At 42.0% G+C, this 21,529-nt stretch overlaps 1 protein-coding gene across 2 annotated transcripts in view; it reads right to left on the reverse strand.

Annotated features, from left to right (window-relative positions):
• Window positions 1-8,069: 8,069 nt before the first annotated feature.
• HECW2 (HECT, C2 and WW domain containing E3 ubiquitin protein ligase 2) overlaps window positions 8,070-21,529 on the reverse strand; it is a 113,334-nt gene continuing 99,874 nt past the window's right edge. For both annotated transcript variants that reach the window (XM_037398544.1, XM_037398545.1), the window contains 5 exons: window positions 21,224-21,370; window positions 20,423-20,537; window positions 19,588-19,673; window positions 18,062-18,174; window positions 8,070-12,414 (listed from right to left, as the gene is read on the reverse strand). In XM_037398544.1, coding sequence (XP_037254441.1) covers window positions 12,303-12,414; window positions 18,062-18,174; window positions 19,588-19,673; window positions 20,423-20,537; window positions 21,224-21,370 — 573 coding nt within the window. In that variant the 3' untranslated portion in view covers window positions 8,070-12,302. The remainder of the gene's footprint in view (window positions 12,415-18,061; window positions 18,175-19,587; window positions 19,674-20,422; window positions 20,538-21,223; window positions 21,371-21,529) is intronic.

The raw sequence follows: 21,529 nt of genomic DNA on the forward strand, positions 1-21,529 counted from the left end.
TAGAAAGAGTTCTAAAATAGCTGCAATTTGTTTGTCAAATTTATTTCCTCCATGAAGCAATCCAACCAGCTGCCCTAAAAATTTGCAAACATCTGTTTTATAATAGATTTGCCATAAAGGCACTAACAGTAATGCAGCTAAGAATTTTAAGAGTTACAAACTTAATTTGAGCAGTGTGCCATTAGAGCTACTGGGTTAATTTTGTTTATGCCATGGCACTGCCAGTGCAATGGGTAATTGCTATGTGCATGGCGAGTACAGCACCCACGTCACACTGTCACAGCAGCGCCTACGGTAAGATCAGTTAGAGCAGTATAAATGAAGGTGAGATACGCAGTCTGAGAAAACGGGAAGTACTCTTCAAGACTTTGGAACGCGTTATGCCTCGTAGCTGGCACAATAACATACACCTACTAAGAACATGAGAAGCTTTTCAAGCGTAAGTCCTGCTCGCTTGACCTTCCATCTAGACTTTCAGTATTTTGAGCTGTGGATATTTTTGACAAAAAAAGTCCAAAGTCTTCACTCTCTCCCGCAGAGTTCCACTGTCTCTGCAGAGGTCCACACCATGCCCTTTCCTCATGACAACACGACTTCTAATACATCTGCCAAATAAAAATACGACATGTAGAAAAGATCAGTTTTGTTCAGAGGCATTCTTTGTGCAGTATGAAAAGCAAGCAGCATTCCGAACATACCGAATGATCCACAGGAGTAAAATTAAATGACGACTACAATTAAGATGTTTTAGGTTATTATAGCACGGGGTGCCAAGAAGTAAATGACAGTGCTTATGTTTGCCTCCTTAGCTGCTTGTGTGTTTTACCCATCCTTTTCAAGGCCAGGGTTTGCTCTGCTTTCCCTTTAAGTTCTGAAAACCAAATGAATACTAAAAAAGCTTCATGACACGCATGTTATTGTAGTCTAGGTTGTCTGTTTATATAATGCCATAGAAACATGTATGGCACTCAGAGAAGGGTATAATTGGCAGGACTCCGCCCTGAGGACTTTGGAATTTTACTTAGATACACCACCACCGAGAATGACAAACAAAGGGTGGAGAAGGGGGAATGGTAGGCTGAAGGTCACAGCAGTGCAGGATCATGAACAATGCTTATTATTGATGCATACAACTGGTCATTAATTGCTGTTTTTTAATTAACCCAAAGGCGTTAGCTTCATCCCTCCCATCCTTGGTGACTTCTCTCACTTTCCTTAGTTACTTATCCATTACAGAGCTGGCTTTTTACAGTCTTCAGAGGCCTTCAAGAAAAGAACCATTTCTTCTTGATCAGTTATCCATTTGGCAAAGCTGTGCCGTACAGCTCACATTGATCAGACCCACAGGTGTTTTAGGAAGCTAACCTTGTGGCAGAAGCTCAGTTCCCTCAAGAAGCGCCAATGTCAACACAAACATGCAGTGGGGTTGATGTAGTTTGGACCGGACAGACAGCAACGACCCTTCTCAGCAGGGAGCTGCGTCACCTGGGGGGTTTGGGACAAGCACGGAACATTAAGAGCCTCACAGATGGAAGCTGAGAGTGTCTGCGCTGCCTTCTCCAATTCGTTTGCAGTGACTTCTTTGACAAGACATGGAGAAGGCAAGACCCCCATTCTGTACCACCAAAGAAGGCCTCAAAAAACAAGAGGCACAAATAGCTCCACCAAGCTGTTAAGCCTCTGTGTCACAGCCATTCCACAGGGCAGCACGTGCCTAAGTAATGCAACAACACATGCAAAACAAAGCCTTACCTGAGCATCTTCAGCCTCTGGCAGTTCAAAAGTCATGGGGAAAGAGCCACATCTTCTACACGTTGCCCCTACTACTGCAGCCTTCAAGAAGCAAGAGCAAATCTGTCTGTGCAATGCCTGATCGTTGCTGTGCAAAGCGTCCGCCGCTGTTTGCTTGGTGGAAGAGCATGGAGCTGGCGTGCCAGAGCACCCCGCAGAGCGGTAGGCTAACTGGAAAACGTGCCATGCAGCGCGTCTCAGATCACAGTGTGACGCTGCCCGTCTTCGGGGGGATACTCCTGTGCTTACTGACACTGAATGTTGTTTCTCTCATTCTGTGGGGGTAAAAGGAGCAACACACACACACACGCACGCACCCCCACCCACCCCGCCACAAACTACCACCCTACACACATTACCCATGCCTCAAACATTTGAGAGCACTGCTGGCTGAAGCAACCTCTGTGGTAACAAATGCCAACCAAACCCACGAAACATCCAGAGCACAGGGTGATCGATATTTTGCACAGGCCCCTCAGAACCAGCATGCCACCTCCCGCCCTATCTGCAACAGCCAGTTCTGGACATGACCTGATCACTGAATACAGATAACCCCTCATCCAAAAAGAATTGTCATGCGTTTATTTAATACAGGTCATCAAAACAAAAAAAAAAAAGACTTTTTTTTTTTTTTTTGCCTATGCCAAAACCTCTGCAGGAATCCCACCACCTGCGGACACAGGAAATCAGCAACAAAAGGCAATTGTCCACGCAACAGGCAAAGCCACCCCGTCGCTGCTTACCATGGCTGCCTCGCTGTCGCCCAGCACGCGCTTCATACAAACTCCGGTCTCTATACTGAGGAAAAATCGAGCAATTGCTCAATGCATGGCATCAGGTATCCGTCATCTGGATGTGTCTTTCGAGTCTAACGTCAAGAATGACAACAGTCTGACAAGACTGAAGTCTCAAAGCCGCTTCTCTTCCCACAGCAGCTCTCCTTCAGTGATTTAGGTTAGCTTGCATCACATGTCTGGTAGCAGCAAGGTAACACAAAATTACTTTCTAAAAAAAGTTTTAAAATAATAGAAATAACACATCAGTCTTAGATTCTACAAAGAGTAAGTAAGAACTTGCCGTGCAACTGTTCTAGAGCAAAGGTCTCCTTGGACTGTGTCTGGTGGGGAGAACCCCTGCCCAACCGCTGATAAAAGACCAGTTTCTCTTACTGGAACTAGTATCACCTGTCACAAAAGCAGAAGGAAATGTTTGGCTGGGGCCCCTGACTTTTATTAGAGACAGAAAAATGTATTTTTTCTCTGAAGAAATTTCCCTGTGAAAGTAACAGTGCTTCTCTGTGCTACAGCCACTGTTGTAAAGCATGTTGCTGCCAGTTCGGAAGCTCCGTTCAGAAGCAGAGACTCTTACATGAAGCCTGGGCCTCTCCCACATGTTGACCATAGGATCTGGTGCTTTGTTTGTCATAGTTTTTGTTTCATACGTAGTTCTTGCTCAAATTATGTTGCAGATGGCTGCAGAATCCTTACTTGCTTCGCCTCCAGAATTACAATCTGTAACATGTCAGACTCCATAGGCCACCAGAAGTCACTTCGAAAAGGTGACGTAAGAGTTATCCTGTGGTTTCTCTAAAAGGTTTTAAAATGCTGCAAAGGACATGGAATGATCTAGAGATAAGAGGTACTCATTTAAAAAATAACGTTACAGTATTTTCAGAGGCCCAATAAAAGAGCTGATTTCCAAAGTGGATTTTGTAAGAAGATTTATTTTAATTAAGTGATTTCATGATGAAACATGGTCTTAAACAAAATAGAGATCAGTATGAAAATAAAATTATACACAGAAAAATCTTTTCCCCGAATGCTGAGTAACAGGAAATACAACACAACACTCCTGTATTCAACCAAGTAGATAATGATGTGAATCTGTGAGCAAACATTATAGTACATTCCGTGAAGCCAGGCACAAGGAAACACAGTGTGTGCCCCCGTTAACACTCGACACATTTTGCGTCTGCTCTCTCTGCCTCAAAGGAAAAAAAGTGAAATGTAATGCAGTGTAAATGGAGAAAAGGACACACACCATCTTAATGCCTGAAGCACATATTCCCCACTTAGTGTTTTGTGAAAGACGTATACCAAATTCAGATGAAACTTAAATTGGCTTGTAGAAAGATAGAAAAACTTGATATTGTATTTGATATACAGTCTTGTGAACACTTAACTGAAAAGTATGGAAAGGGTTAAAAAATACACCACGTGTTCTATGTAAAGCTTAGAAATAAATACACACTCTATTCTCAGTGCCTGAAATTCTTTAAAAACAAAGAACTTGGTATAAAATTATATCAAGTAATTGTCAAAAATGAGGGAGATGCACCTATAGACCGGTTAGATTCTGGATGCCTGCATCCCCACTACAAAAACTTGTAAAACTGTATGTGCTTTCAAACATGCTGAATAAACCACACCGCAACCTCGCGAGGGGGTAGCAGTATGCCACACCACACACCCCTCATCACCTTCCTTTTCCCTAAAGTTGCCCCAGTCCATGCCGTACCAGCCCTTACAAGTACAGATGTTTGGTCACTTACACAAAAAGCAGCCTTGCTGATCGGGATTCGTGGATGCCCTCAAGGCTATGTCACTCCAAAGGAAAACAGAGTGCAAAGAAACAGCATCCTCCTAAGATGACTTATGTACTTATTTATTATTACAATTCTTCTCCCTCCCTGCAATGCCGATGATAAACAGCTGGCTCCTGAGTGTTGCAGGCTCACTGCAGAGAAGTGTCCTGCCATATGGAACGACTGAACCATTATGGTCCAACATTCCACTTGACTTCTCGCTTAGAACTTAAAAGTTTATATAAAACTCTTACCACCTCAGATACCATGTCAATGAAGAAAACTTGCAAGGAATTCCTCTTTGACTCTTACACTGACTTATCCAATAGTCTTGGCTTTTAGGTGAAGAACTTGGTCAGCTTTTAGGTACAGAACCAGATCCTGAAATCTTCCTACCCTCTTACACAGTATTATTTTTGGTAACGTTGAGAACATTTTAATTACCTCAAATAAGCTTTAGAAATGTCCTATCAGTCCCTCTCTTTGTGGAGATTCATGGTTCTTACACAACCATAACACAAACCCCAACTATCCAAAATAAAAGCCCGGCAACCCAAAAATACACTTTCACACATCTACATGCCAGGCATTTGGCCCATCCTGTTTAAAATGAAAGCCACCTTCGGTAGTGGTGATTTAACTCCTTACCACATGCTACTTCTCTTGCAGAATGCAGCTAGTAATAAACACAGTAATTATTTGTAGAAACAAAAGAGGACTTTCAGACACCCCTATGTAGAAGCCTTCATCTTCATAAGTCTAGTCCAAATAAAAAAAAAAAAAACAAAAAACCACGCAATCCAATAACACAAGAAAAACCAACAGAGAAGAATGCTTTCTGATTGTGTATTTTAGATTTTCAAGACCTGAATTAGGTAAAATACAGCTTGCATTTGCAGTGACACCAACATATTTCAGGACGAACAGTTGTTTTTCCTGGGTACACACTATCACAGCTCGATTTCCCAGCAGAAGCGATCCCTTGTGTGTACCCACCTGCCCCCCGTTCACCAAGCAGAGTCTCGTTTCTGTCCCTACTCGTTCAGTCGTGTCTCCACTCCAGGATTATTCCACGGTTGCACTTTGTGTGCCTGATCTGCTGTGTGGAATGGTCATATCTTATCATTACAGCACCTACAATTACATTCCTTCCTTAGTATTGTTTATGAGGCTTCAGCGATTTATTTGCTTATTCACACAGCAATCTATTTTTAAATTACTTGGCTCCAATGTCTGATTGCAGTCCGCGTGGCAATCAAATATGATGCCTCAGCAAAATCTTTTATTGACCCAATTTATACTGCTAGGTGAGCGTTTCTAACTATAAAAATTGTAATTGTCATTTAAAATGAGAGATGCCAAATAGTCATTGCAGTTATGTCAGGAGCTGCTTGTATTAGCAATTAGCAGGCAATGCAGGTATGGACGAGCTTTTGTAAGAAACCTGTTCAAGGGCTGTATTGCAAAAGCCTCCCCCTGTGGAAGGCACAGTCCGCACTAAGGTGACGCATCACCTGCTGCCGTGATTTCTGGATCAGCGCTCACCCTGCCTCCCTGCAAGAGTGACTCACCCTTCCAGCCAACAGCCCCGAGCAGCCCACGGAGGCTCAGAAATTCTGGCCAGAGAACCACCCCCCCCCTCCCCCCCTATTAATTTTGCAAAACCAAAACAAAAGGACATTTTACCCTTGGATGCCTAATCAACTGTTTTCCAAAAAACTTTTATGACTATTTTTCCTAAACCACTCACAACCTAGATGTCAGAGTAACAGCTGTCCCACCGACTCCCCGGACTGAACAGACCTGCTTTTGTCGCAAAGGAGGCCAGTTTAATTCTTGATGCAAAAATAAACAAACCCACAACTTATTCTGATACTATAGCTACAGCCAGTGTAGGTGGTCAATGATTGTCTCTCGGTGATTGCAGGATTATGTGCAATTAAAAGGGAAAGGCCGGCTGGCCTTTGGAAGGCAGCCCAGAGTAAGGGAGACCAGAGTCCTGCGGAGTTTTGTAGGTCTATACATTTAAAAGCCGATTACATTGATGTCAGCACAAAACTATCTTCAATTAGCAGAACAATATACCTCCTGAGCGCTTAGCAAAAGCCCTCTTAAGTAGAGAAGACTTTTTCTAGCAGGGGCTGAGCGAGAAGTTTCTTAAAGTTCTAAAAAAGAAACAAACTGAAAAACAAAATCCAAGTTTCATTATTCATGTATTTCATATATAAGATTTTTGAAGGGAGGAAGGATTGAAAGAAGCATAGTTTAGCTCCTTTTGCATTCACTGCAACTTTAAGAGACCTGCCAGAATACATCTAAATTTTATAAATCAAAATGTTAATTTTTGTTATTATTCTGCAATGTAACTGGACTGCCTTTGGTACGTAAAGGAAACAAGTTAAAAATCCCAATTATTGATTTAGGCAGGGGCTAATCAATAAGCATAGCAATTATTTTACATAGTCCTCAGGAGGTAATTTAATTGCATTGTGAATCCATACAGATACTACAGTGGATTGTAACCATTCCGGAGGAGTCCCTGACTGTCAGCTTTTCCCTACGGTCAGGAGGAGCCTCCCTAAGCAGTGACCAGAAGGTCATTATAATGTCACTGATATTAAATAGAACCTTGAAATTAATCATGAGTCTATGAAGTAGAGCCCTAACTGAAGTCTCAGCCTGAACAATACCTTTCTTTACAGTAAAACTATTTTAGAAAATACCAGAAATGTTTGAATAAAAAACTTTTCATAGCAATGAATATTCCATATAGCAGTAGTCTAGCGCTGAGACGGGACAAAAGCACTACGAAGCTCATGGTCTGTTTGAAAGAGATGCAAAACATAAACCACACTGTGTGTGTATATGGTCAGCTTTATAATTTTGCATACTGCCAACAAAAATGGGCTGTAAAAAGGCTTTCTGCCTTGCTGGCTTTACAATAAAGTTCTTCTTTCCCCCTGTTTACCTACTGTGTATTTATTTTTCCAGCAAACAAGCAATTTCAAATCGAACCTCCTGAACGCTTTTTTATTTTAAAATATTTAGGCAAGAAGGTTAGACTAGTCCAACAGCAGTTGCTGTGGTTATGCTAATGAAATTGTAAAGGCTATTTCACTTGCAATTGGTGAGCTAGTCAACCCATAACATTTCTGCAGTTCTGTTTTGTACTGCGTAATTGAGCCAAAACGCAAGCAGTTGAAGAAGCCAGGTCTGAGTAATTATTCTGAAATTTTGTTTGGAGTTCAGTTTGCTTGCCTAGGGAGGAAAGGAAAGGGTGAGAAGGGGAAAGAGCAGTGACGGCTGAGCATTAGCACTGTAAGGTTAATGTTAAAGCTGTCTGCAATCTTGCGACTGGAGACCAAGCTTTGCTCAATGCCCGTCCATGCCAACAGGAATAATTACCCATCCACATAAAAACAGTGGAAAGAAAAACGTAACTGCTAGTATAACTTAATACACAAAGTGAGGTTCATTTGCTGAAAAGAATTCATTTCCTTCATGCTATGGGAAATGAACTCCCAACTGGCTATTCAGACACAGCTGATGCAGATTCCCCTTTGGTGAACAGGAATTCCCTCAGCAGAGACAGGGTGCTCCGAGGATCTCCTTAAACCTCTGCAGCGAAATTCAGTAAACATCTGCAATTAATACTGCTGAGATTACATTCAGCAACCAGCTGATACCATTGCAAATGCTTCAGAAGGAAGCTTCTCTTCTCTTTTTTTTTTTTTTCTTTTAAAAGTATTAAAAATAAATAAGAAACCACAGAACCCTCTCCTTTCCTATAATTTTAAACTGAGCAAACTACCAGTCCGGTCCTCTGCCAGTTTAACTCACGCCAGCAGCTCTGTCTGATGTGCTGCCAGCACGCTGCTGCCCAGCTGTGCAGTCTGCCCGCAGATGACTGCACTCACCATGCCCTGGGTGACCCGACGTTTGCCGCTCCAGTGCCGTGGCCACCTGGTGCCCAGGGTGGGCTTCACCCTGGGTACTCCCTAAGCCTCATTAACACCTTTTTATGGGGGGATTGCTGCAAGGATACTGAAAAATATATTTAAAAGCAAAAAAGGCAACTGCAAAAAGGCGATTATTTGATAAATAGTAAGGAAAAAGAGCAGGGAGGTGGGGAGGAAAGGTGAGCAGGACTGCAGATTAGATAGGTTGGATGTGATTTTGGATTGCAAGAAGGCTTTGCCGTGTTACTCTGCAAGCTGCTGCTGACGATGTGACAGGAGTAGTGGATGGCTGTCTCCTGCCTGCTGTGGGCAAACCCACGGCTACCCTAAACCGCTGTTGGCTGGCAGATTTTTAACAGGTAACTGCTTGCTAAAGGAGGTGCCACGTTGCATAATTTTATCAATTACCAGCTTTCCTGGTGTATTTAGGAGCGTTATGGGTAAACTGACCGCTAGCAGTGCCCGGTGAGCAACACACACCTCTGCTCGGCTGGGACACCGCGGACAGAGGCCACTGGCAGGCAAGCGCAGGTCTGCAAGGACCTGCTAGGTGCTTTTTTGGCTAGCAACGCGGGGTTCTGCTCCCCAGCAGAGCGGGAAACCTGGGCAGCTCACTTGAGCTCTCGCGGGGACCTCCCAGGCAGGCTCTGTCAGACGGAGATGCTGCAGGTAAGTTAATACAAGCTGTCATCTCGCTGCAGCTGAAGGGAATCTTTTGTCTGCTTCAGGCTGACCAGCTTTTTCACCCTCCCTAAATGCAAAGCTCCTCAGCGCCGTCTGGAAAAGCTCCGAGAAGATACAGAGCTTTCCAAAAGGCTTCTCAGCCTGCATCCGCACCCTCGCGCCTGGCACGGCGCGCTGTAAGCAGAAGCACCGTGGTCACCCGTTGCGGTCATCTGCAGGACGCGGAAAGCTGGCTTTCTCTTGGGACATGTTGAACAGGAATGGCTTCCCACACCAAAGGGGGAGTATTCCAAGCAGTAGCCAGGAGACATGGGTATCTCGGAAAGCTCAGGCTTCCTTTCCTGTATTCCCTCCCTGCTAATCTCTTCAGAGCAGCAGCATCGCTCGTATCATTGCACAGAGCCAGCCAAGGGTGCAAGACACCGCAGGCAGCCGTACTCAGGGCGCTAACGCCGCATCGCTGTCAAACAGCGCTTCTCTGGAGACCCTCAGGTGGTGCTGGCAGCGAAGGAGGAAGCAGTAGCTCCTCCTCAGTCTCTCTTGGCCTTAATACTACAAGGATTCTGGATTTTTTTAATTTTTTTTTTTTTTTTTTTGAACTGACAGCTGCCCCACTGGTGACCCTGTCACATCTTTACAGATTACCAGATCATCATGGCTGATTTGACTTAGTTTGACATGCATAAATACAGAACAAATGCGTGCAGTAGATATATTTAAATAAAAATTGACAAGATGCATTTATTGGTTTAGTTTTGTACAAAAGCATAACTTAAAAGGCAGACTAGTATAAACTTAATTTGTGCCAAATATTTAAACTTCATTCCAAAGAGTTTCTGGTTCAAAACTTGTAGATACAGTTTCCACCTGGGAAATCTCCTTTTTAGACCACAGATAATACGGTACTGTAAAATCTAAATTCTGCAGTCCTTCAACCAGTCAGAAGTTGCATTCTGCTCCGAGTGCCAGAGTTTTAGCTACTCGGTGAATGGGTCATGAGCTATGCTGGAGTGACCTGATGAAGAGTCAGCCTACTGCTCATTCGTGTTCTGAAAAAAAGATGCGCATTAGGATCTGTGGCATGCAATCTTAGCAAAGACTGATAAATACATGTGTAAAAATAGGGTGACATGTTTGCATTTTTCTTTGCCACTTCATACCAGCCAGAAGTAGCGTAAGAAAACCTATGTTACTTAAGTGAGTCCCGGATGTCATGCAGAAGCTCAATTATTCCTGAAATAAAAGAATGCTTTCGCTCTGATTTTGCAAGTGGATTTTCCTTTGCACAGGCAACAATTTTTTCAGTAAGCCTAAAGGGTTTTCTCAGTCTTGGCTGCCACCACCACAGCTGCACCTGCCTTCTGACTTGGAGGCTGGAGTGGCAGTCCTTGCTGACGACATCTCCACAGACGTGAACCGCCGCTGGAAAAAAACCCGCCACAAGAACCAGCAGGATACCTCCCCGAGATGCCCTTTCGAGAGTCTCCAAAGAGAGAGCGTTATTTCCAAAGCTACTTTTCCCACAGAACAGGGCTTGCTGTGCTTCAGGGCTATCAAGAGGGCTAGCGCAAAGCTAGATTCACGTTCTTGTCATCCAGTATCCAAGCGCAACTTCCTGGAATTTTAAGATGTGGTGGACGCACTGCGTGACAGCAGCTGGACAAGAAACGGTGCGCAGCTGCCCAAGTGTTCCACAAGACCGTCTGGAGGAAAGTACCAAAAATAGATGCCAGCAAGCCTCGTGTATTTCAGCAAAATTAAGCATAAAGAAATTGGTGTCCATGCAGTGTTTGATATGCCATAAAAACTCTTCCAAATACCGTTTGATAAGAAACTATTTATCAGTGGAAATGCAAGCTTAGACACTATGTGAACAGTTTACATCTTGTAGGTGTTCACTGATACGGGACAGTGGCACTGTGACCAGTGGCTCACCTTGAAGCAGGTTACCCATGGGTTTCCCAGCTGAGCTAGTGTTTTATGGTGCTGTACAAATCAAAAGTTGTGGGGAGCATATGAAATATCTGTATTAAAATCCACTGCATTAAGTTATCCAATGCATGAAAAATGACCCAGATGCATTTAAAATAAATGCATATTACAACATCACATATAGTATTATAAAATTATTACTTATGTGCACAGTCCTGGTTTCTCTAGACATGGCACCGTGAAGAAAGCCTGGTTCCTAAGCATTTTTATAGATACTTGATAGTGATGCAGTTTGCTATCAGTCAGATCATAATGTCCCTTCAACTTTGGTACATTCAGTGCAAAATATTTTTGGGAGTTTTTCACTCTTATAAAAATAAAAGGCATTTTTTTTCCCCTTTGAGAGTGCTTAAAGAATAAACACTAGCAGAATGTCTGTTCAAGCATGGAAAGTGACAGAAACAGAAAGAGCGTTTTAGTTTGCTTGTTTCCTGTTTACACTCTAAGAAACATAATATAAGGAACCTATAAAAATAAACAGAAGTCACTGTGTTAGGGTTTTTCTCCTGATATGCTGTGATAAATTGCTAGTTTCTTCTTAAAATAGTTTCCATGCAGTATAAAGCATAAAATCAGTCTTATTAAGTCATTAAGTTCATTATAACAGCTAATCTTTTGTCATACACACCACTGGCAAACACATTTCCACAAACCTCAACGCAAGCCGTTGCTGTGATATCCTTTGGCTCTGACCTTCCCTCCAATTCACTTCTGCCCCAGGGACTTGAGCTCTGTGGTGCACCCCATGCAGGCACTCGTAGTCTTACGTAAAGCAAGTACTGAGAATGCTATTACAACACGGCATGAAGTAATGTACCTTCAGGAATTTAAAAAAAAAATAAAAATCTCTCGTATGATTTTTTGATAATTTACTGGGTAGGTAAGGGGGCTGAATGGTTTCACATTTTTCCTTGCATTTGCTATTCAACAACTCTGATGAAATCCAGTTTTCGGATACGTGTCAGTTTTGCAGTAGCCAGGTTGATTGTAACGTGGGATCACGTTTCTTGTTTGCTCAGAACATAAACTTAAGAAATTTGGCTGTCCTGAAAAGCCATGGATTGCAAGAATTGGTTTTCCCTGCACATCAGGCACACTCTAGTTTCACCGTAGAGAATTTCGCCACTACTACAATGCATTTTAATTGCTTCAGAAGCTCTTTCATGGAACCTCATTATTTGAATTGCACCGTGAAACAATTTTCCTCTAGGAAATCCAATACAAACGTTCATTCATTCCTTGAGAAGACAGACCCACAAAAGTCCAGTGAGCTGGGCACTGTGGTTTGTGTATCACTCAAGTCCAAAAGTACTTGTCTCTTCAACTGCTGTCAACAGTTTTTCATATAACATAGAGAATGACGGATAAGGGGGAAGGTCCAGACGATTGAAACAAGTGTGAGCCCTGAGGGGGGGGGGGGGGGGGTGGGGTGGGGAGAAAAAAGAAAAAAAGAAGAGGTGAAGTAGTACATTATTTTAAAAGTTCAAAAGAAAACACACGGACTGGTATGTGCTTGCATAGAGATGGGCAGATAGTGTTCTTTCAGAAGACTTTGTTCTGTCAAATGATGTTTTCCAATTCAACAGGTAGTGAGGTTTAATCTACTTTCTTCTAATTAAAATAAGCCAGTAAGAAGCATTTATGAAGGTTTTCAGAAACACACTGACAGCCCAGAGAGCTTGGGGTAATCTTTATCCATTAAATGTGCATGAGAAAACAATGATATAGCGTGGTACAGTTCAAATAGTCTGTTCTGAAATCGTGGCTTTAAATTATCTTCTGAGCCGTAGTATTTTTTTGTCTCTATTCATGACACTTGAATACTGCATTTGGAATGATAAACAAGGTATTTCAGTACATTGAGCATGCATAAGATATTAGATTTGATGAAATATTAAAAATATTCTAGATATGCAGGAAACAATCCCACAGTCGTAAAGGACAGACAAATTAGATGCTCTTAAGTCTACGTTTCCCTGGCATACGGATCATGTTCTTGGGAAGTTCCTCCTTGTGCTGATTTGCACTGCGTACATATCTGACCCTGCAAGCCAATGACCTTTAGAATAACACTTTTTGTAATTACCCAAAACTATGCACGTACCTCTGGCACACTGCCCTGACTTCTTCAGAGGACAACCACGTGGTTTATTTCCAAAGTCCATCTACCTCGGTTTTCTGACATGCTTGGAACCCACTCTCAAAACCTCTTCCAGGGATTGTGAAGGGAGTTAATAGAGGTTACTCCTCATAGTAGGGCAATGTATCTCATTGCCTGACCTCAGGGCAGGCTAGTAAGGATACTACTTTCTAAAACATGCAGTGGATGAGGCTGCTGTAGTGAAATCCACAGCATAACTAGTAATGCGATGGGTTCTTGAGGAAGAAATGACATGAAGAGGAGCTGGAAGAGGCATCTTTTCTGCTCTGAAGCTCTGTACCAAATCCTCACTGTAGACTGATTTTAGAGGATGAAAACCTTGTGTTTTGGTAGGTCTCTGTTTACAAATACTTTATTCTTTTGCAATAAAACACATCACTGAGTTACTTAAACCCCAGCTGAAAAACAAATCTCCTGCGGTGACCTGCCCTTCATCAGTATGATCCGTATGAGGTGTAAATGTGTAACAATGTTAATGGAAGGACTGAACAAGCTCCCTCCTCACAAATGCAACTCCTTGTTTAACCTAACCCCTCCCAGGAACTTGTACTGAGCTTCCTCTGAGCCAGAAAGCGCTGCCTTCCATGGGAGCAAGTTCATTAATTGCCATTTTAAGTGGCTCTCGGCTCCCAGCAATGCAACAACGGGGATGGAACATGAAGTGAAGTGGGTTAATCTCATTTGTTAATAAAGTAAGAGTTGATGACAAACCCCCTGTGAAGCTGAAACACCCACCAAGTTACATACAGCCTTAAAGTGTCGTAAAAAATACCAAGCTGTGGAAATGTATACACAGCACAGAAGGTCACAATATTATTATAAACACAGCCCAAACAGCAAATACGCAGTCCCTTACAGAAGCACTTAAATCTTGCACGTTCCCCCAGCACAGTACTCCTAGAAGTACGCTGCTAGTACATGTGTATAGCAGGGAGGGCATTTCCCCACCCTGGATTCCAGGAGCCCGGGAAAATTTCTCCACCCAGCCATCCCTCTAAGGCTCCTGGAGGAAAGCTGTCTCTGTTCTCCTCGCTTGCCTTTCCAAAAAGCTTACAGAGTAGTACCTGTGGTACAGATTAAATTATTGCATTTCATGCAGAGTGCTTTTAAAAAGGTAAATAAAAATGCCCGTTTGAAGAAAGAGATTGATTTAGACCCAGCAGCAAATGGGCAACTGGAACTCGGTGATGCCATTGAGTTCAGTGCAGCGTGTGGAAGAGTCTTAGGCAATTAACAGCCTAACCACATGCTTCTGCTGCACGGGGCTGACAGCCACTCATTAGAACTATGGATCATGTTGCGTGGGCTGTAAACCCACAAATTATAGAAGACATAATGTATAATTAGCAAGGGATTCATTACAAACTGGTTTAATAGTAAGCTGGTATGTTGTTTACATTTATTAAGAGAACTGAATTTTATCTTAAATTTGAGGGTAATTTTGAAAATGCAGTCACCTACTGTGGAAAACCAAGCCATTAAAAAAAGACAAAAATGTAAGATCTTTGTCTTCTGAGGGAATGCACGGTTTCCTCACCATAGCAAGCAACATTGTAAGTCTTCAAGAAGAAAGGGTTTTTTTTCATGTGGGCAGTATTTTCCCATTCCACCATTTCAAACCATGCAGGCACGAAGAGTTCATCTTCCTGGACTCGCATTTTATGACAACATGAAAAACCATCATGGTTCCCAAAGCCCAGATTCCCAACTCCACTTTAAAACCCTAGAGTGGCTTAGGGCTAAAATGCAGCAGTCGGACATAGATACTATTTGCACATGAATCACCACATGCAGCAGATACAAACGTACAGCAATGAACCTGGAACTAATTTCTCAGCACGTAAGTGAACTGAAAGCGTAACAGCCCTCTGCTGATGTACTGTCATCTACAAACAGTCTGAAAGAAGGAAGTAGAAGGATCATCAGGGATAGCCACCGTTAAGCTAAACCTGTAATAATCGATCTTTTCAGGGCCTTTTACATGCTGCTGACTTACCGCTGTAAAGGACAATGATAAAGGCTAGGCAACCTGACATGCACCCCAGAAATGTCACTACTTTCATCCAGCAGAACTGATCACACAGCAGGCAGAAGAGTGGCAACTCGGTAAACTTCTAGTGAATACTTCTGCGGTTATATTCACAGCTGCTCAGACCACAATCACACACCTAAGGAACTGTATTAGTTGCCTTCTGTGTCTCAAAATCAGGAAGAAGAGATGGGGACGGGTATTCTTAGGTGTTTTCAGCAGTGCAGTATTATTTTTGTTTTAGAAACAGGAAGAAATAAAGTCCACTGACAATTGTTGAGTCCTGGCTCTTGCCACCCTCATGCCAAGTATTACAAATTTCACAAGCACTCCCACTAAAAGGGCAATTTGCAAACTGTAAGGCTGCTAGGGGTGAGTGACGGTGCCTTAACACAAATGCTTCGCTTTACCTGCAAATGAGTGAGAGCCACAGAGTCCCAGGGCAGCATTCTCAGCAGCCCTAGCAATGTGTTTACACATGAAGGGCTTGTTTGGAAACCTCCTGAGAGTTTGCTACTTGGGGTCATTGTTAACCATGTCTTAGCTTCAAGCCAGGACTACGTGGTGTTCGCACAGTACATCTTTGAAGCTGGTGAGAGAGAGGCTGCAGCTATGCTGCATGCAGGAAGTAGGTATGTAAAAATGCAAATCCTGCTTTCTGTTTAGGGCTCAGCCCATTTAAGCATAAACGTGGAAGATCATTTATTTTTTATGAGATCAAGGTTCCCTGTGTACGAATGCCAGGAATTGCCAGCTCATGACAACTGTAGATGTTTGCCATACACAGTTGTCTTTATTTTAAGAAAACAAGTGTGGTGTTGGTTTACTTTAATTCTCACATTTGTATATTAAAAACTATCCACAGAGAGAAAAAAAATAATCAAATGTTTCCTAACCAAGGAAATCATACATGACATTTCAAGGGCACGAAACATTCTCCTAAATGTTGGCATTTCCCCTACAGCGGCTGAACACCCTGTGGTAACAAAGATTCTCCATGTTGCACTACAAGATAGAGTCTTATTCTGCAGTTTATTACAACCAGGGCTCTCCGTAACCTTTTCAGGGAAAATTCTGAGCATCCTGTTCTGGCATTTCCTGACGTTTTCCATGCTGCAAGCCGTGCTTGTTAGCACCAGGAATCCCAGTATTAGAGAATACATGGAAAAACTCCCACAATGTTTAAGTTTCTTACTTAAACTCACAGGAGTATCTTGTATTTTGAAGTCAGAAGGTATTTAAAAAAAAAAAAAAAAAAAAAAAAAGCTTTTTCTTTTTAAACAGAATCAAAGCTAGTCCATAGGTCATTCATAATAAAATCATAAAGTAGAATTACCAGGTACAAGGTATGACTAGGCCCCCAAAAGGTAGCAGAGTACTTCATTTGAAATCGCAGTTTCCAGAATTTGCTTATCTCTAATCCCCAGCTGCCTGGCTCTCATTTGTGCTGTACGCTGGAAAGTGGCTTTGTCTGAAGGCCACCTGCTGTGCCCTGGCTTTTGCAGTGCCACTTCTGCCCCTCGGACGTCTCGGTGCGGTTCCACAGCAGCCTGCAGGCAGGAGCCAGCCCCGAGACGGCACACTGGAGGAAAAAGCTAAGGGTTGCTGGTCAGAGACCCTCTGTGTGTCTGACAGCCACCTTGTGTCTAAAAGGAGAGCGTGAGCACAAGGTATTCCTGAGGAATCTTTTTATGAGGAGCGGGCTAGGATTAGGGTTGAGTTTCCTCCCCAGATGAGCCCAGCCCAAAGCGTCCCCAGCCGCTGCAAGCAGCCTGCTAAAGCTGAGATCTGACTGAGGAGTTAGCTCACCCACACTCCACACACTAACCTGGGTCTAACCACTGTTAACCCATTCTAGAGGCTATGGAATTAAAGAAGGGTGAAAGGAAATCTTCCAGAAGCAGATCAGACTGATCACAACACAGAAGAGGCTAGAATCTGACATTTTTTGTCAAAGAAGTGTCCATGCTGGAAGACGTCTCTTGCATCACTCATGTTACTTGTCTAGTCCTGGTATTGTTACCATGGGCCTTGGAAAACAACCCTTTTCCCTGTCATTACAAAATGGAAAATTCAGAGAAGGAACTTTTTCTTTTTTTTTAAACTCCTCATTCTACTCCTCCAAACCTGCCATCACCTTTTTTAAATGCTGCCTCTTCTCGTCAAGGGCTTGTACAACTCAGCTCCTGTGTTCTATCTCAGACTCTCATCCTGTTCCTTTACCCTCTTGATGTATTTCAATTGACCCTACTTGTTCTCTTTGAAATCTTCACCCTCTCTTGTCCCTGTGCTGCCTCTTAAGTGAAGTGACACCCTCCTTAAACACACTTCTGCAGCTCCTAACTTACCTCTTCCATATTTGTTAACACTTTTTACACCAGAGGATAAGAATTACATCACTAAACTCTACCGTAAAGGCTGTGTGTCTAATGCAAAAAGTCTGATTCTAGCTTTCACTCAGACACAGTCACAAGTGCCATTTAATTTTAATTCATATTAACTTTTGCTCCTAAGCAAGGAACCACATGTTCAGTAAGTAAATGCTTGTACCTTTAATCAAATGTAACAAAATAAATGTCAGAAGCAGTTATCTTCCTAATATAATTTTCCATGAAAAAAGCATGACAATCTGGACATCAGCTGCAGTTACACTGCCTTGTCCATCTTACAGGAACAAAACCAAGTTCAAAGAAAGAGGGATGCATCAGACACTGGAACAACGGGGAAGGAAATTTTCATCTAAGGTGCAATTTATTTGCACAGTCAGTTAAAACTTGTTTATGTTTCTCAAATGGCTTCTCTGTTATCACGGTAACTGATATTCTAAAGTATCTCTATCGTTAACATACACACAGTTGTACCTTGGAAGAGCAGTGATCTTCCCCCACTTCTCCACGCAGAACCTTCTTGGACCATTGCTCCCCCGCAGAGAGGCAAATCCTTCATAAGGTATGCTGGACGTGCCTGTAACAAACTGCCAGCGCAAACAGAACATCATGGGTATCAGGGACACAGATGGTGCAGATTAGAAATTTATTTATATCAGCATATCCAACGAAGTCCAAATGCTTATGTAAAATTATTTGCAAAATAAAGAGATTTGTGAGGCACAAGTAAGAAATGCTGCTTTAAATGGAGGATAAGGGAAAACTAACCATTTGCTGGTAGGGCTCTAGAAAAGACAACTTAGATGATCAACTCCCTTCAAAGGTTTCTCTTTGAAAGAGTAATTATGCTACATAAATAGTGTAGAGTAAAACACTATTAATTTTAAGTTACTTAAACTTCAGCCTAAGTGACTTTTTCCCTACTGTCATTATTTTGTTTTAAGAGGAGCCGGTAAAAAAGTAATAAAGTATGATAATGGCTCCATGTTACGCTTTTTTGGCTATGTGGATTTCAGTGTCTTCATAAACTGGTATTGAATGCTCTAAAAAAAGGAATAAATTCTGAAGGTTAGGTAGATCATCCACTGACATTTGCTGAAATGCTGTCTGTTGAGCAGATTTAGTTATAACCCGTCATGAACAGATGAAATGCTGTTTTTGACAGATGAGAGGCTACTTAATTTTTAATTACCTGGATATGATAAAACCTTCTAACTAACAGATGCAATAGGAACGTATAAGCAGACATCTCTGGCACTCCATCAAATGAGGTACCACACACTGTTACAAACCTGTTTTAAGTACTTAATCAGATACAAAAAGAAAATCCTTCATCATACTCATATAGGTAACTCAATAATCGGATGCAAACTCTGAATAGTTAAACAGTGGATTTGTAATAGATCAAGAACATGGTATGGGTTGGGGTTTGTCTGTTTCTTTACAGGTATGATGGATGTAATCTGAATTAAAAAAAACCACCACCTCGATAGTAGACCCACATGTATAAATATAACTCTGCTGAAAGGTTTTTGTCCTTCATCAGCAGGCTGACTGGATTCTGCAGGCTGACTTAGTGAAAATGGCATTGGACTGACTTTCAGGTTTTTATGCATTATTTTGTGATGTGAGGCACATGATCTTCCACTGAAGCTTTCTTCTTCCTAAACAAGTATTATTCAAATATCTACCTAATGGTATAACCAATTACAATCTTCCTCTTCTATCTTTACTAGTCTTAATATACTTTTAATCAAACAATAGCAAAGGATTACTGACAACAGATACTTTATCTTAAATGTGTTTTTTTAACTTAGAAATCTAAAAAAATAGAGATTAAGCTCCAGTCATTTAAGATTATTACAGTTAGTCTCTGAGGACTGTCAGGTTATTCCCACTAGCCAGCATCACTACAATTTTTGTGTGTCATAAACCTGGATGGGACTAGTTTAGCATGTAACTGTAACGATGCACATGACACAAACCAGCAGATTTCTTACCTGTAAAAGTCTTAGTCGTTGTTCATTGTTGAACCTTTCCACAGCAGCCCAGAACCACCGGATCACAATGTGATTGTCATGATAACCTGTTAAAACAAGAAGAGCCTTTATACCTTTGGGTGCTACAAAAGTGCTTGAGAGAAGTTAGTACGTTTTTCCTAGTTTGGCCCTAGTCACACTAATGCTGTATTTCTGATCCAGTTGCAGCAAAAGACACTAGGTGAGTGAAGAATACTCCTAAAATGCTTAAAAATCTTCAAGGCAGAGAATTCATTTAGTACGACAAAAAGGAGTGAAATCTATTCTGCAAGCATTTCTTCCATTCATCAATCACCAACAGGAATGCAAATTCCTGAAATCTCCAGTGCTGTGCTTTTTACATATTTAAAGCTACAAACGGTGTTGCAACCATCTCTCTCGAAGTAGTTCCCAAATCTTCCATTGTTCTCAACCGATCTTAACTGCCAGTCTGCAGTCACTAGGATTACTTCTGATTTCCTGCCCCTCTGAGAGTGGAAAAGAGGTAGATCCTACTAAGGACAGTTGCCACCTCCACTTGTCCCCAGCGCCCAGCTGGTCCCCTACTGGTGTACCTGCTGGGGAGAAGGCTGCTCCGTTACCCTCTCCAGGCAGGAACAGTAAGGGAAGAGCTGCAGGGGGAGGCCATGAAGTAAACTCAGATGGACAGATTACCTTCTGCTAACGCAAACTCAACCACAGAAATTCAGAAGATACTCATGTATCTCATAGGACGGTGCTTTGGTGTCTTTGAAGCCAGGCAATTCCAGGCCCCCCAGCACAAGAAGGCCAGTGAACAACTCAAAATTAAGGTCACCTCCTCTATATTCTGTGTTATTTCTCCAGTCGCTCAAGTCAATTTCTGCTGTTCCAGCTATAACCAGTTCCAGTTCTCTGGCATCAAACACAGACACGAGCCTCGCATCCACCACCTGCGAAAGGAAATACAATGCACAGTAGCATTTCTTCATTTATTGATTTTTGCCTCCCTGTGAAAGGCTTTAGTGGGGCTAAGGCATTTATCAGGTAACATTTCTCTCATGAATGGAAAGAATAAAAGTGGTTTTTTTCTTTTTAAAGGCAAGTAAATCAACTTCTTTTTCTTACACTGCAGATACTTTCAGTTTCATTAAAGGATCACAGTGATTGGGAAGAGAATTCTACTGGCAAATAATACAGAATTATTTCAGGGCAAATTAAGTTCAATACATTCCATTTAATTGTCCACGTTAAAACAGGTGAGAGAGAAATACCTTGAAACACACTCAGTCCACCGTGTTACACCAAGTACGGCACACGCACAAACCCCCTCAAAGGCCCAACGAAGGAACGGATGGGTGGCCTAGGCAAGCGTTCCGTGCTAACCACACAAATAGGGATCAAGAGTATTTTCCAGTTTACAGAAGATAAACTAAACCATATCATAAGTCAATGACTAACAATTTTCTTTTTGTTTTATTTAACACCCCACCCCACCCCACCCCCAAGATCTGTAAGGGCACTTCTGCTTCTGTATGTAGCTGCTTTTTGGGACACTGTATCTGGGAAATGTGTATGAGGAGAAAAGTATTTGCGGAAGATAAAGGAAGAAAGTAGATTTAATTTTGTAGTTTTTTACCTCATAGAAACCACGAACTAGACTTTCTGTCTGTTGTACAACTCCTCTCTCAATTCTCCATTTCACCATTCTTTCTATATATTCTTTCTTGTTCTTTTCAGTTACTGGGATGTTGGCACCTCCGGGCTTCAGTTCCCGTTCTGTGATCTTAGGAAAAAAAAAAAAAAAAAAAAATGACCAAGTGACAAAACAGCATTGTAATGACAAAAGAAAGATTTGTAATAATTCAAATTTTCAAGTTGAAGTAATTCCTTAAAAGCACGAGCCAAAACTGACTTTAGCAGACTGGAATATGTGAAATAAGAG

This window comes from Falco rusticolus, chromosome 8 (assembly GCF_015220075.1).
Source record: "Falco rusticolus isolate bFalRus1 chromosome 8, bFalRus1.pri, whole genome shotgun sequence".
Classification (NCBI taxonomy): Eukaryota; Metazoa; Chordata; class Aves; order Falconiformes; family Falconidae; genus Falco; species Falco rusticolus.